Raw genomic sequence first — 15,686 nt, forward strand, 5'->3', positions numbered from 1 at the left:
GGGTTCAACTCTTCTCTTCCAGAACCTTGTTTCAGAATCAGGACTTATTCCCTAGCCCAGGGTTTCTCCGTGAGCTAAACTCTACTCTTCAAGCACTCCATGTAAGCTCCTGCTGGTTTTCTAAAGGTAATTTCCTTTACCAGCTTCCTCTGCAGCATTCTGTGTGTTAGGTGCCAATGACTCGGGTTCGAGCCCTAGTGACTTGATGACTTCATCATCCAAAAAGAAGTTGGTTAAGTGCTAGTGCAGCACTCAAGGGTTAGTTTTCTCTAAGCCCTCTTCCCAGTCTGCGGATGCAGAATGCTTTTAAACAAACACTTTTGGAGTTCCCAACCTTTTTCAGGCTGTACCTTACTTTCCCATTGCTTCTGGCCCTGTGCATCTTCCAGTGGATTAGCCTTTCCTCCAAGGCTTCCTCCCTCCGTGCAAGCACAGCATCTTCAAAGGACAGTTACAAATTCATCAACCCTAAAGCCATTGCTTCTCCTTGGTATGAATTGCTGGCACTTGAAAAAATGTAGGTAATTGGAGAGATATTGGAACTCTACTGGACTTGAAAATTATAGGTGAAGATGGAAACAATGCATTAGACCTTATAAATCAGATACTTGTTCGACTAAGAAAATCTTATTATTTTGAGAAAATTCATTTAAATGATGATGAGTCTGGAACTCTGTATATTTCTTATCCCCTAAAGTCCGTCCTGCAAGATGGGCTTTCATGGTTTTATGACTGTTTCCCACTTAGTATTAGCATTCTCTCTTTTACCAATTTTGAAGATTAATTCAAAACCATCCAATGTCTGTTCTAACTACTGTCCAATAGCAAGCATTCCTTCCTTAGCCAAGACTGCAGAAGCCATCTTCAAGAATATTTAGAGATTCAATTGATTGGATCATATGCAATCCTGCATCAAGAAGTTCTATAGCATTGAAACTTGTTTACTATCTCTAGTAAAGCGACATTCAACTATTCTGAGGCAGTTGGATCTTTCAGCTGCATTTGACCTTCTCGATCATAATCTGTTACAAGGAAATTTGGATATGATGGGAATTTCTGATCCAGCAAAGACCTGGTTCTCAGTCTTTTTACAAACTAGAAGTTATTAGAAATGGTTCATGCTCGCTAATATGGACTACAGGCTGCAGAGTACCACAGGGTTCTCCTTTATGCCCAATTTTATTTATTATGTTTTTCAGTTCTCTTGGAAATCATCCCTCAGTTTGTCTTCTTTTATTATTTAAATGATATTCAAACTATTTTCCTTTAATGAGATCTATTCAAAATTTATTAGATCACATGAATCATTGTTTTCTGAACATTTTGAGTAACTGCAAGGCCTTGCTCTTCGTTTTAGCCACACCAAGATATAGCGCATTACAATAATCCAATCTCACTAATATCAATCATTGGTCCAAAGACCAAAAATCATAAGGAGTTAACATTGGTATTGGCCTGTACAAAAGATGTAATTTCGCGTAACCTGCTTGAATGTCTTCAATATTTGATTTCCCATGGTCAAAGCAGAATCCAACTGGACCCCTAATAACATCATCTCCATTTTTACATTCAATTGAACACACATCATGTTCAAGCAGTCAGGACATAATTGTCTTATCTTTTCCCACTATCATCACCTCTGTCTTACTAACATTTAACTGTAATCCATGACTTATCATCCACATCACAACCTTTTCCATGCACAAATTCAGTCTCATCTCAACCCCCTGATATTGTTTTCCTAAAAGGAAAAAGGAACAATATATCAGCATACAGCTTATACTGAACCCCAAACTTTCTGAAAACTCTAACGTAGCCATATAAATATTAAACAACAGTGTCGAAAGGGATGATCCTTGTGGGACCCCTCTCCCTACCAAAAACTGTTTTTGACACTGAACTACCATTTCTTACATGCAAGGTTCGTCCTAGAAAATATGATGGAAACACTTCATTTCTAAGTCCTAAACCTTGCAACTTCAACAATAACAAATCCAAATTCACTAAATCAAACGCCCCAGAAACATCAAATGATAGCATACAATAGGATAGGTTCTGATCCAATCCTTCCCTTAATGTGTTAATTACCTAAATCAATAATAGTTCAACACTGTGTGCTTGGCAAAAACCAAATTGGCCTTGATCCAATCAACCAACCTGCCGAATACGATCATGCAATTGTTGCAAAACCAATCTCTCTAACACCTTTCCAAAAAATGGAGCAACTGAAATTGGTTGATAGTCATTTGCTCACATCCAATCCAGTCTTCTTTAAATAGGCGTTACCTTGGATTGCTTACATCCTTTGAGGTTGTGTGCTAGATGTAATTTACTTAGATTTCAGCAAAGTCTCTGACCCGATTCCACTTTGGCGGCTCTTGAATAAACTTGATGGGCAGAATTTAGGACCCAAAGTGGTGAACTGGATTAGAAATTGGCTGATGGACAGATTGGAATTTGCTCGGAGGAAGGAAAGGTGTTGGGCCTGATTCTGTTCAATATATTTGTTGCTGAAGGATTAGAAGGTAAGGTTTGCCTTTTTGCAGATGATACCAAGATTTGTAACAGAGTAGACACCCTGGAGGGAGTGGAAAACAGGAAAAGGGATCTGCAAAAGTTAGAAGAATGGTCTAATGTTTGGCAACTAAAACTCAATGCAAAGAAGTGCAGAGGGATGCACTTGGGGAGCAGAAATCCAAGGGAACTATATGTGCTGAGAGGTGAGAGGCTGATATGCATGGACAGGGAGAGGGACCTTGGGATGATAGTGTTTGAGGCTCTGAAGGTGATGAAACAGTGTGACAAAGTGATGGCTATAGCCAGAAGGATGCTGGACAGTTTAGAAAGAGGCATAACCAGCAGAAGAAAAGAGGTGTTGATGCCCCTGTACTGGTCATTGGTGAGGCCCCACCTGTGTTCAGTTTTGGAGGCCGTTTCTGGCTAAGGATGTAAAGGGTCTTGAAAAAGTCCAGAGAAAAGTGATGAAAATGGTATGGGGCTTGTGTCAAAAGATGTACAAGAAGAGATTGGAAGACCTGAATATGTTAATTCACAATACTGCTGCCAAGTTGATTTTTGCAAAAAATAAATATGATCATGTGTCTCCTCCTCTTGAGGCACTTCACTGGCTTCCAGTTTATTGTAGAGTTCAATTTAAATGTGCAACTATAACATTTAAAATTTTACATCCTGGTAAACATCACTTTGAATTTCTCGTGGTCCTTAAAATCTAGGACATCTCAGATTTTCCTTCCTTTAGAAGATCAAAAGTTACAAGTTACATCTCTTGATCCTTTGCATACTGATTTGTATCCATTTGGATTAAGCTTCCTGTTGAAATTAGAATATCTTCATCCCTTCAAATATTTAGAAAATCATTAAAAACACACCTTTTGTTTTACATTCTGAAACTCATTAAACTCAATTGTTTGTAAGGTGGACTTGGTTGGTCTCATATATGGAAGATGTATTAGTTGTTAGTTAGTTCATCTTTAACCTTAGTGTGAACCGAGTCGAGCTTCTGATTTGGAAGATGGCGCAGTATACAAATATAAGAATTAGATTAGATTAGACTATAGTGAAAAGAAAGGACAAGGGAGATATTATACGGATGTTTAAATACTTGAAAGGTATTAATATGAAACAAATCTTTTCCAGAGAAAAGAAAATAGTAAAAGTAGAGGGCATGAATTGAGGTTGCGGGGAGGCAGACTTAAGAGGGTGCTTTAGTTTCAATTTAATTCTTAGAGATCTACAGCATTAAAAAGTCGATATTAGATAGCCCAGCTAGACTTTTTTTGTGTTTAACTGAAAGAGAAATTTTCTTTCTTATCAAAAGGTGTTACAACTGTGCTATTGAGCGGAATTAAGTCATTTGGGCAAGATTACTGGGCTAAGAAGCTTTTTCTTTTTCTCATTCTCTAATCTCTATCTTATGTGTTTCCCATATTCGTTTCTTTCCTATTTTATTTTGTAATTCTTACCTCCCTTCCCCGTTGGTAATCTAAGTATTGGTATGTTAAGTCCATCTCTCATATATGTATGTTTTTAAGCTTTTATTTTTTTGTACATTGCTCAGAAGTAAGATTAAGCAATTAATCAAATTTTAAATAAAACTTGATATAAAGATAGGAAAGAACCCACAAGCTTTCTTTTCAGAGGGAGTTCTGAAAAAAGAGGAAGTCACGTTAAAGTGCGTACTTTTATGTCAATTGGTATTTTATAACAGGCTACATGGCTTTATAAAATCACCCTCTAGATCTGAACGCTGATCATTGATTAGGACTGAATTGGGAACCTTTCATTTGGAGTACATAGTACTTATTATCTGAGAGACCAGGCCAAACCCAAAAATCATATAAAACTTTGTTTACATTTTTATATTTATGTAATTATATAAAACACATCAAGCAAAATACTTGTATAGGAAAGTCAATGAAACAATTACAAAGTAAAACAGTCAATAAGTTATTTGTATATAGTATTCTTTGAGCTAGTTTCTTGAACACAGATTACTACTACTATCACTGTTATAATGCTGAACGGCATATGCAGCACTGTACATGTGCATTATTTAACATGTAATAAACGGTCCCTGCTCAGAAGAGCTTAAAATCTAATTTTGCAGAGAGAATGGTAAGATGGACATAGGTATCTTATGGGGAGGGGGAGTTAGGAGTTAAAAGCAGCCTTGAGAAAGTGAGCTTTTAGCTTGGATTTGATTATTGTTAAGAGATGGAGCTTGACATAATGACTCAGGCAGTCTGTTCCAGGCATACAATATAGCAAGATAGAAGGGACGGAGTCTGGAGCTGGCAGCAGAGGAGAAGGGGCTCTGCAATTTGAGTGCTGATATATCTTTTGGATAGTTGTTCTGCCTGGTATGTTTGAAGGAATAAGGGAAATTGTGAATGCCTCATTTACCACAGGGGTATGTTCTAATGACTTCAAATAGGCAACTGTATGCCCTGCATTGGAAGCCACTGATGTTGCTATTTTTAGGCCCATTTTCAAACTGCCTTTTTGGCTGAACTGATCAACTTGTTACTTTCTTAGATGGTCCCCATTTGTCAGAAGATTTTCATATGCAGACTGTAATTCTTTTAGAAATTTTGGCAGCATTAGTTACTCATTTAATTCTATTAAAGTGCATGCAAGTCTTGGGTATATCTGGTAAGGTATCGGAGTGATTTTCTTCTTTCCTTACTGGACAATACCAGAGTATATTATGGGATAGAGATTAGGGTGCTACAGGGTTTGGCTCTGTATGAACCTATTGAGTCAGCATCTTCAGGAGTTTAATTTCAAGTTTTGGTTGAATGAAAATGATATACAATTTGTTGTATCCTTTTCACAGGGATCTAGGGTTGTGACAGGCTAAATTGGTAAGACTGTAGGCCAATGTCCCAGAATCAGTTGAAGGGGAGATATTAACGGTATTGTGTAATTTGGATTTTTTTTTTATATATTAAACCTTAAATGATAAATAAGACTGAATTGCTCTGGCTAAGTTGCACTCCAATTCCCTAAAAGGGTTTCAACTAGAAGCTAGAGTTGGTGAAGAACTTTCAAATCTGCCTAGAATTTGCTTGCATGAGAAATCTGTAGTTAGGGCATCCTTTTGCAGACTGAGAATGTTTAGGCAGTTAAAACGTGTCTGAATTCAAGAGGGCCTGAGATCTCTCTGAGAGAGAAAGAGTTAATGGTTATTGTGGATGGGCCATTTGGTCTTGTTTCTCCATTTCTTAGTTGCATTTGCCGAGGGAGACTGATTTAACTATTTGCATTTAGGGACATCCCTTCACCCAGTAATTACACATACCTTATATTTTGATCACATTACACTGTATTTGAAGTCATTGTATTGGCTGCCCAAATGATTCTCGAGGCCCCCACTTCAGAAAATCACTTAAAACTTACCTTTTTAGGGAACATGACCCCTAAGGAACCCCCAATCTTCTTTACTCTTCGCCCCCCCAATTCGCCCCTTGCTCTCACCCTCCTCTACGATAGCTGCTCCTTTCCCGACCTCCCCCAATCCCCCTCCCTCCTCTATCAAGTTCGGTTAAATTTGTTATATAGCTGATAAATTGCTGTAAATCTGCTGTCAACGCGGATCCTAATCTAACTGATGTAAACCGCCTAGAACTCGCTGGGTATGGCGGTATATAAGAATAAAATTATTATTATTATTATATTATTTGGTGGGTAAACTTCAAAGTATTGCTATTGTTATCCTGCATGATACATTATAATGCCCTATTTATCTGAAATCAATGGTTGCCCGACGTCTTACGTTATTTGCTGTCCGGCAGGTTCATCCTTATGGAATTCTGTATTTCTGGAAATTCAGAAGATGATTATTTTGTATTTTGCTGGAGTATTTTAAATCATATTTCCTGTGTCTTAACTGCCAGGGTAGGGCTTATATTTTTTTCTTTTTCTTAGTTTGAATTTTGTGTGGGCATTTTATTAAGTGCACTGAACAAATATTTTTTTAGATTTGGATACAAATTATTTTGAAATACAGGTAAAAATAAATATCCTGCATTTCTTTATTTAGGTCAGATTTCAGACAGGTTTGTTGAAATATAATTGCTTTGCATACATTCTGATTTTGGTTTTGTATTTTTATCCCAGACACGTGTTTCTTTCCTTTGAGTATACAGTGTTACATGATCAAATCAATCTTTTAGGTAAATAATGCTTCTGAAAGTGTTTGACTTAAGACAAACATTTTCTGACTGTATAGCCATGCCTGGGTGCCCTTTATTTGTGTGTACAGGGAATGTGTTGAAATATTTTGCTACCAATGTCCAGTTCCCATTATTAGGCTTTTCCATCCTATTTCTTCCCTACAAATGCACAATCAAACTAAGTTTACACTGTAGAAATCAATTCAAAGATCATATGTTTCCCATTATTCAGTTGAAAACAATCCATCCCACAAATAATTGAAAATAATCATAAGGTGTGTATTGTGAGATTATTCGCAGGGAGAAAATAAATTATTACTGAAGTTGTACGCAGAATTCAAGGCCAGAAGTGGTTTGTCCTCTGTATAGCAACTTGGGATTTGGCAAGAAAAAAAATTATTTATAGTGCAATCTAAATATTTTAATTAACTTCAGTACAATCAAAAAACGTGGGTGAATTTCTTCATAAAGGCAGTTCATAATCCCAACAAATAAATAAATACAATTTAATGAAAGCACCAAACTTTTTTAAACTACAAAGCTTGTGCCATCTAAATCAATCTTCCTGGATGAGATCTTTACCCCCCAAAAGACAATCCAAACAAGCATTTCAATTCCAGGATACCCTAATCACCATGTGGTCAATGACAGCACTTGATTCAATTTCAGCTGCCACTACTCTAAACAGTCTTCTTTGCAGATCTGGTCTTAAATGGCTTTTAAAGAGGGTGTCCCAACAGAGAAACATCTAGCACTCATGCAGAGGTGACCTACTTGAGAAACCGGCCACACGATTAACTATTAACTAGTCTCAATAGGAGCAGATAATTAAGGACATTGATTGCCATTAATTGGGAGGAGGGCATCTTAATTTGTCACTTGATAGGGCCCTTTAAATGATTTATAACACTGCGGTCCTTGCACATGTGAAGAAAGAAAAGAAAGGGGCTGCTGAGCTTACGTAATCAAGTGGCTAGCTACAGAGGGCAGGGGGTCAAAGAAGGGCCAATGTGGTCATTTAAGGGTGAAGTCCCAAACAGCAAAGCAGTGCCAAGCTACATTTGGTGATGAAGTACAAAATATGCTAATTTATTGGTGGCAATTCTCATTTGATGGTTTCAAGCAGTTAAGACAAGTAGCCTGCCTAAGAGCTTTTCACTTGAAATGGTTTGTCAGAGCTGCTTGGGTGTTTTATGTCTCTATTTAAGAGGAGGGAAAAAAAAGAAAGAAGCTCTCAAAGCCCCCTCTCAACATCTCAGACTTACTGCTAAATAGATCTCGACACAGTCAAATATACATGAAATAGAAATGATACTGCAGAGAAGGTGATTGGATGAAATGCAATGGGATGAAAATACTTACAGTATACAGTACTGCCAAGTCAGCATTACACATACCATCTCCCCCATTAAGCTAAGTGATAGCAGGGTATGAAATCAGGAGATCAAGCCTTCTTTAGCAAAATTCACAGAAGAAAGCAAACAGCCTCTCTTACCTCAATGGTCAACTGCTTTCTTTTTAACTTGAAAGCAAGATCCTTTGTACCTGACACATCACACAGCAAACTGTTAAGTCGAGGACTCTGGTGTACATGAAACAAACCTTAAAGAAGAAGGAAATAAAATAACTGAGACAGAAAAGAGAACCCCACTGCCATCAAGATGCATAAATTAAAGTCTTGCAGCAGAATGCTGTATATTTACAATCTCTCATCCTCCCCTTTTTAAACTGGAGCTTACTACCAGAAGCAGTGAAGCAAAGCGTGCGATTATACTTAAGTAATGAAGCAGAATAAGATAAACAGAAATCCTTGTGCGAGGAAAACTAATTGCACTTCGGTACAGAAGTACACATGTAAAGAGGGATCTTAATACTTGTCAAAACTAAAGGCGCTTTGTGTGTGATTTTCTCTCGTATTTACAGTAAGCAAATATGGCTATCACCTTGCACGCTGCCCACGGCACCACGGAGCGATCTTGATTTTATTAAATGCACCAGTAAGCAGCCAGCAAAACATGGCTTATGGTTACTGATAACCAGAGCAGCTCTAATGAAATGGATTTCATTTCACACCTTCTTAATGACTTAACAGACAGGGGATTTTTTTTTCCCTTCTCTACAATGAAACATTAACCCACACATACGAGTCTGGAGAGCTACAGGTAGACTGCCAGTTCTGAACTCTAGATCTCAAATCAGTTATGACCACGGAGATTATGAAATACCTGAACAATCCGGGAATTCAGTAACTGGTCATTTAGAAAATTTAAATTGAGCCCCATAAAATAAAATTTCTATATTTTTCAGTACAAGGAAATTCTTTCATGAAATACTGGATATTTATTTAAAAGCCACTTAAAGATGTGAATCAGTTTCTAATACTGGAGTATCATCATTCAGTAAGAAATGTTTGATGAAAGCAGCAAACTATCCCTAATTGCTAACATCCAGGTTGAATGAGTTGGTTTGCTTTTCTTTCTTCTGCAGTTTAAGATTTGAGCAAGAAGCTCATCAGACTTTTGAAACCATCATGCAATGCACAAAAGGCTAGCAGGTGACTTCCTTTGAAAATGTGCATATTGGTGTGTTTTCAGCAGGCTTGAAAAGCAGCTCAGTCTTTGGCCTGGGTCAACTCAGAGCTCCAGTATACATTCGCTATAGTCACTTCTTCTATCAGTTTACACTTTGTATTCTGTATTCCTAGTTTGGGGTTGGAACTTTGGCTCAGCCTCCTCTGTATGTGAATTCCCCAAAGCCTGCCTGTTGAGATGGACATCTGATGGAGCCATGCTGCAATAATGTGGCTTGACAACATGTAAGGAGTTGACATGTTTCCTTTGCAGCCCTAATGCACTGAGAAATTGCCTTACCCAAGGCTGCTTACCAAGAGATATTTAAACATTAAATCCAATGTTATTTGGTGGCCCTGAGTTACTCCACCAGGAGGGTCAGCTGCTAAATATAGGAGAAATGGAAAGGGCAATCTTTGTCAATTTTAAGAATTTACCCTGGTAATCTTTGTACAATGGATTGGTTTCTCTCTCAGAGCCGATGAATGATTCAAGACCAACTACTGTATCAGATAAGTTTCTCACACGGGATCGAACTGCTTTGCTCTGTAAAAAAGGAAACAAAATACACCCCTTAAGAAATGAAGAAGGGAATTAATGTTCACAGAATAGGTGACGATTTTCTCAGAAACAAACTTGGCAATAATTTAAAACTGATGATTTGCTTTGAAGGGAAAACTATCTAGTCCCTTACACAATTATCTTTTTTATATTTACTGTGGATAACAAAAACAGCATTTAGAAAGTGAATAAAGTGCATCCTTGTCATATTCATTACATCAGTTTTTACCCAATGCAACCCAGGATGCATTGGGAGGGGGAAGGCCTGTCATTCTGAGCACACGGCCCTTTAGGCAGGAGGGAGTGGGGGATGTCGGGGGGAGGGTTGCAGGGCTCGGCTGCTCTTTTTTATTTGGAGGGAGGGAGGGAAGGAGAGAGGATCTCCCTGCTGGTTCAGCTAATCCTAGCAGGGGCATCCTCAACACCTGAGCTGGCAGGAATCCCCGAAATTGGCTCAGCTGATGGCAAGCCCTTAAGGTACTGTGTTTTCCCATCTTTGGGTGGTGGGAGGGGGTTGTGACCAGTGGTCGTCTGGTCAGTTTGGGAGCTTTGGGGTCTTAAATGTAACAGGTCTAACTACTGGCATCTAAGTTCCATTTAGGATGTCCTAGGAAAGCTTTGATTATCGCTGCAGGATGTTCAGGTCTAAGCCCACCCAATGTCCACCTATAACACACCTCCCAACATGCCCCTAGAAGTGCTGCTAGATGTCCAGAAAGTCAGTTGAAATTATCGGCACTTGGATGACCCGGCTATTAAGATGTCTAAGTGCTGACTTGGGCTGGTTTTTGGAGGTTTCAAAGTTTTGATTATGAGCCTCATAATATACTACAAAAACTGTTTACAATAAATTAAAAAAAAATCATAAAATACCTTCATAATTAAGCCAAAAAAGTTCTCTTTACAATTCTAGACCGGGGAAGTAAATCTAGCCCTTACATTATAAGTATGCTGGAGACACAGAAATGCCTAATGCACCTAAATGCTTGCACTAAACTTTTAATGAAAGGAGCTGAACTAAACAGATGAGTGAGGTGACACTAAACTGTTCAAAGTTGTTAAAACGCATGCGGACCTTAGGAAACTGGAAGACTGGGCGTCCAAATGGAAGATGAAATTTAATGTGGACAAATGCAAAGTGATGCACATTGGGAAGAATGACCTGAATCACAGTTACCAGATGCTAGGGTCCACCTTGAGGATTAGCTCCCAAGAAAAAGATCTGGGTGTCTTCGTAGACAATAGGATGAAATCTTCCGCCCAATGTGCAACGGTAGCCAAAAAAGCAAATAGGATGCTGGGAATTATTAAAAAAGGGATGGTTAACAAGACTAAGAATGTCATAATGCCCCTGTATCGCTCCATGGTGCGACCTCAGCTGGAGTATTGCGTTCAATTCTAGTCTCCTTATCTCAAGAAAGATATAGTGGCGCTAGAAAAATTTCAAAGAAGAGCAACCAAGATGGTAAAGGGGATGGAACTCCTCTCGTATGAGGAAATACTAAAATGGTTAGGGCGCTTTTTCACTCCGTCAAAAATTACAAAGACTAGGGGGACACTCGATGATGTTACAGGGAAATACTTTTAAAACCAATTGGAGGAAATTTTTTTCACTCAGAGAATAGTTAAGCTCTGGAACGTGATGCTAGAGGATGTAGTAAGAGCAGATAGAGTAGCTGGTTTAAAGAAAGGTTTGGACAAGTTCCTGGAAGAAAAGTCCATAGTCTGTTATTTAGAAAGACATGGGGGAAGCCACTGCTTGCCCTGTATCAGTAGCATGGAATATTGCTACTCCTTGGGTTTTGGCCAGGTACTAGTGACCTTGACTGGCCACTGTGAGAACAGGCTACTGGGCTTGATGGACCATTAGTTTGACCCAGTAAGGCTATTCTTATGTTCTTGTTTGCATTTTAGATTGCATAGTTAATAGGAATGGGACATAGAAACATAGAAAGATGACGGCAGAAAAGGGCTTTAGCCCATCAAGTCTGCCCACTCTACTGTCCCACCCCATTAAGTCAGAGTGCTTCTCAACCCGCGTAGAGATCCCACGTGGATGTCCCATTTATTCTTAAAGTCGAGCACGCTAGTGGCCTTGATCACCTGCACCGGTAGTTTGTTCCAGTGATCCACCACCCTTTCTGTAAAGAAATACTTCCTGGTGTCACCACCAAATCTCCCTCCTCTGAGTATGAGCGGGTGCCCCCAGTGTAACCCACTAAATACTTTCTCTATATTTTGATGTAATAAATGCACTGAAAATGTCTTTATTTAGAAATTGATAAATTTATTGTTAAACAGATTTCCTTCCTGGACAATTACTCAAATAACAAACAGTGCATCCATTTAACATCTGTAATAAAATGGCAGCTTAGGGCACTACAGTTTAAAATCATTTTAAGATAATCATCTATAGAGTAGAAAATGACAGGCTGTCATGAGGAAGAATCTGGCAAAAGACAGATCCAGATGGGAGACTGGCTGGGAAAACAGCCGAGGCAGGTGGAGCAATACTGGCAACCTGAAGGAAAATGTGAGTGCTCCCTCTGCTGGCAGGGCCTTCACCTGCTTTCATTTTTAACACTCTTTCATTTATTTATGACATATGCAATAAATAATGCAGAATTTCCTCCTTCCTCTGTCTCATCTGAATTCCTGCTGCCCTGTTTTAGGAGCATAATTTGTCTTAGAGTTATGACACTGTTGTGAAAAGACCTAGTTAACTGATTTCATATTTTTATTCTACATGGCAGTAAATGCTAGAATAAATTCCATTTAACTTCATTTAAATTGATTTTAAATGATTAATGTTTAATTTACTTATCATGCTTCTAATTATCATCTGAAATACTTCTGAGAGTTTTTTCTGATTAATTTAAAAATGAATATACTATTATCTGCTCTACTAAAGTACTAGGGGAAAACCATATTTCCTACCATACAATGAAAAACCATCAAAGTTTGCATGCATCATACATTAAACAGTACAATAAACAAGAGTACTAATTTCTGATACTTTATCACTTTCTGTAAATCACAGAAATATATTAGCTCTGATTCCTCTCTTCCCTGTTTCAGGATTGTGGTTGATAAGCAGAAATTCCCAGAACAGGGGCTCAGACTTTTCCCCATCCCGGGAATCCTCGTCTGCCATTTGGTTTTTGCTGATTGTAATCTCTCAGGACTTTCTTAGTCGCTCCATTCTGCTGACTTATTATTAAACTTGCAGGTCAACAGTAGCACTAACAATTCTTGGAAGCTTTCAGCCATACTGTACAATATGCCAATGTAATTAAATATTAATTCTAAGTGTTAGATTTTGTGGCTAAGAGCTTTTTTATTTTCAGTCTGGAAAAGAACAAGGTTACCAGACTAATTTAAGCACTGATGATTAACCAGACAGGGTACAAAAGATGAATTTGTAGTATCAAGCTAATGAAAAAAATTGACAAAAAGTATTACTATCTAAAAACAATTCATCATAATCATTGGTTTGAAAGTGTTTTCATAATGAAACGGCTCGTCATAGAACATAATATGTAAGGTGAAATGACAAACCGATGCCAAAATTCATCTCTCAGATTGACAACAAGGCAATACTTATGCACCTCATTTCATTTGGAAGAAACAATGCAGACGATTTAAAACTGTCTCCTGTTTGCGCTCTTCTCCACTGATAACTCCCAGGACTCTACTCCCCCATAGATCCAGGCTTGTAATTTTCTCTGTAACGCTGTTCACCGCAGGCACCATAAAGCATGCCATCTGACTATATCTCAGTGTTTGACTGGGTATGTGCCAAACTAACCTGGTACATAAGTATAGCCTGGTCCCTTCAACCAAAAAAAAGAATCTAGGTCAGTAGCTAAAAGCAGATCCGAGCAGTCGCCAGCAATCTTAAACAAAGTGGAAGCTGGCGGATGTCGAGGATAGGTCAGAAGCTGAAAAGCCAGGGTTCAAATCCCACTTTCATGATCTTGGCTAATTTACTTTGCTCTTACTGCCTCGGGAAAATAACTGTACCTGCTTTGAAATCAGTCTTTATATCGAAATGCAAATAATGCCTAATTCTCTTCTGGTCCATATCGGTAAAGACGAGCAATTAGCTAACAAATAATTCTGCTACTGGTTTCCCTCTCCGCCCAGAGCTCACACACAGGGCACTAGGCAGCCAAAGGCTCCAGATGCCTGAACAGATGATTCAGTCTTCATACTGTGATGGGATATTTGACCACTCTGTTTACTTTTACTTGAAGATGGCAGGTCTCTGGCTTCTCTAGGAACTACAGCAAATACTGCTGCCACTATAAAAGCCTGATTACTTCCAGCACTTAACTGCATGCAACTTTTTAATTAGCTTTGGTTAAGGATACATTTACCAGCAAAGTAGATATTTTATATACCTTCTATAAAGTCATTATGGATCTTATTTACTTCCAGGGGCACAGAATGTATTAGGAAAACTGCTCAAAAAGCTTAAAATGTAAGTGGGACAAAGTGATAGAAACAGGACTTCAACCTTGGTTTTCCCTGGTCCTTGGTCCACTTCTTCTCTGAATAATGGCCTATGAGTCTCTACAAACATCTATATACAGATATTTATGATCAAGCTAATTGAAATCTGGATAAGCAGTTTGAACATAGGAAAAAGGTACTAACTACATGGAGTTAGGAGATAAGGGTTATGTAGGATGGCATTAGAATAATTAATAATGGATGGTAAGATGCGGCAGAATACAAAAGAATGAAATGCATGTGGAATAGGACTTCATATATCCAATTTCCCTTCAAATTTTGATAAATTATCTGTATGAAATATTCCTATCAGTTCAAACAACTGTATATCCCATATTTAATTATTTCCTACTCTGTGGACTCGAGGACATGCACTAGATATAATTCTCTTAGATTTCAGCAAAACCCTTGACACGGTTCCTCATAGGAGGCTCTTGAACAAACTTGACCGGCTGAAATCAGGACTCAAAGTGATGAACTAGATTAGAAACTGGTTGATGGACAGATGCCAGAGGGTGGTAGTTAATGGAATTCGCTCAGAGGAAGGGAACATGAGTAGTGGAGAGCCTTCAAGATCAGTGTGGGGGCTGATTCTGTTCAACATATTTGTGAGCGACGTTGCTGAAGGGTTAGAAGGAAAGGTTTGCCTTTTTTCAGATGATACCAAGATTTGTAACAGAGGAGGGAGTGGAAAACATGAAAAAGGATCTGCAAAAGTTAGAAGAATGGTCTAATGTTTAGCAACTAAAATTCAATACAAAGAAGTGCAGTGATGCACTTGGAGAGTAGAAATCGGAGGGAACTGTATGTAGTAGGATATGAACGGATGGGAAGAGGGACTTTGGCTAATAGTATCTGAGGATCTGAAGGCAATGAAACAGTGTGACAAGGTGTTGGCTGAGCCAGAAGGATGCTGGGCTGTATAAAAAGAGGCATAACCAGCAGAAGAAAGGAGTTGGTGAGGCCCCACCTGGAGGCTGTATCTGGCTAAGGATATAAAAAGACTTAAAGTGGTCCAGCGAAAAGTGACAAAAATGGTATGGGGCTTGCGCCACAAGACATACAAGAAGAGTTTGGAAGACCTGAATATGTATACTCTAGAGGAGAGGGGGGCAGGGGTGATATGATACAGACGCTTAAATATCTGAAAGTTATTAATATAGGACCAAATCTTTTCCAGAGAAATGAAATTGGTAAAACTAGAAGACATAAATGTTATAATGCCCTTGTGTGCAGTTCTGGTCACCGTATCTCAAAAGAGATATATAGTGGAATTAGTAAAGGTACACAGAAAAGGGTGACAAAAATGATAAAAAGGGATGGGACAACTTTCCTATGAGGGCTC

The 15,686-nt window shown here is 38.5% G+C and overlaps 1 protein-coding gene across 1 annotated transcript in view; it reads right to left on the minus strand.

Annotated features, from left to right (window-relative positions):
* Positions 1–15,686, minus strand: part of ELP4 (elongator acetyltransferase complex subunit 4) — a 141,716-nt gene that overhangs the window by 58,505 nt on the left and 67,525 nt on the right. Inside the window, exons 8-9 of the mRNA XM_033928281.1 lie at positions 9,703–9,811; positions 8,191–8,297 (exon numbers count right to left, since the gene is read on the minus strand). Coding sequence (XP_033784172.1) covers positions 8,191–8,297; positions 9,703–9,811 — 216 coding nt within the window. The remainder of the gene's footprint in view (positions 1–8,190; positions 8,298–9,702; positions 9,812–15,686) is intronic.

This window comes from Geotrypetes seraphini, chromosome 19 (assembly GCF_902459505.1).
Source record: "Geotrypetes seraphini chromosome 19, aGeoSer1.1, whole genome shotgun sequence".
NCBI classification, from domain to species: Eukaryota; Metazoa; Chordata; class Amphibia; order Gymnophiona; family Dermophiidae; genus Geotrypetes; species Geotrypetes seraphini.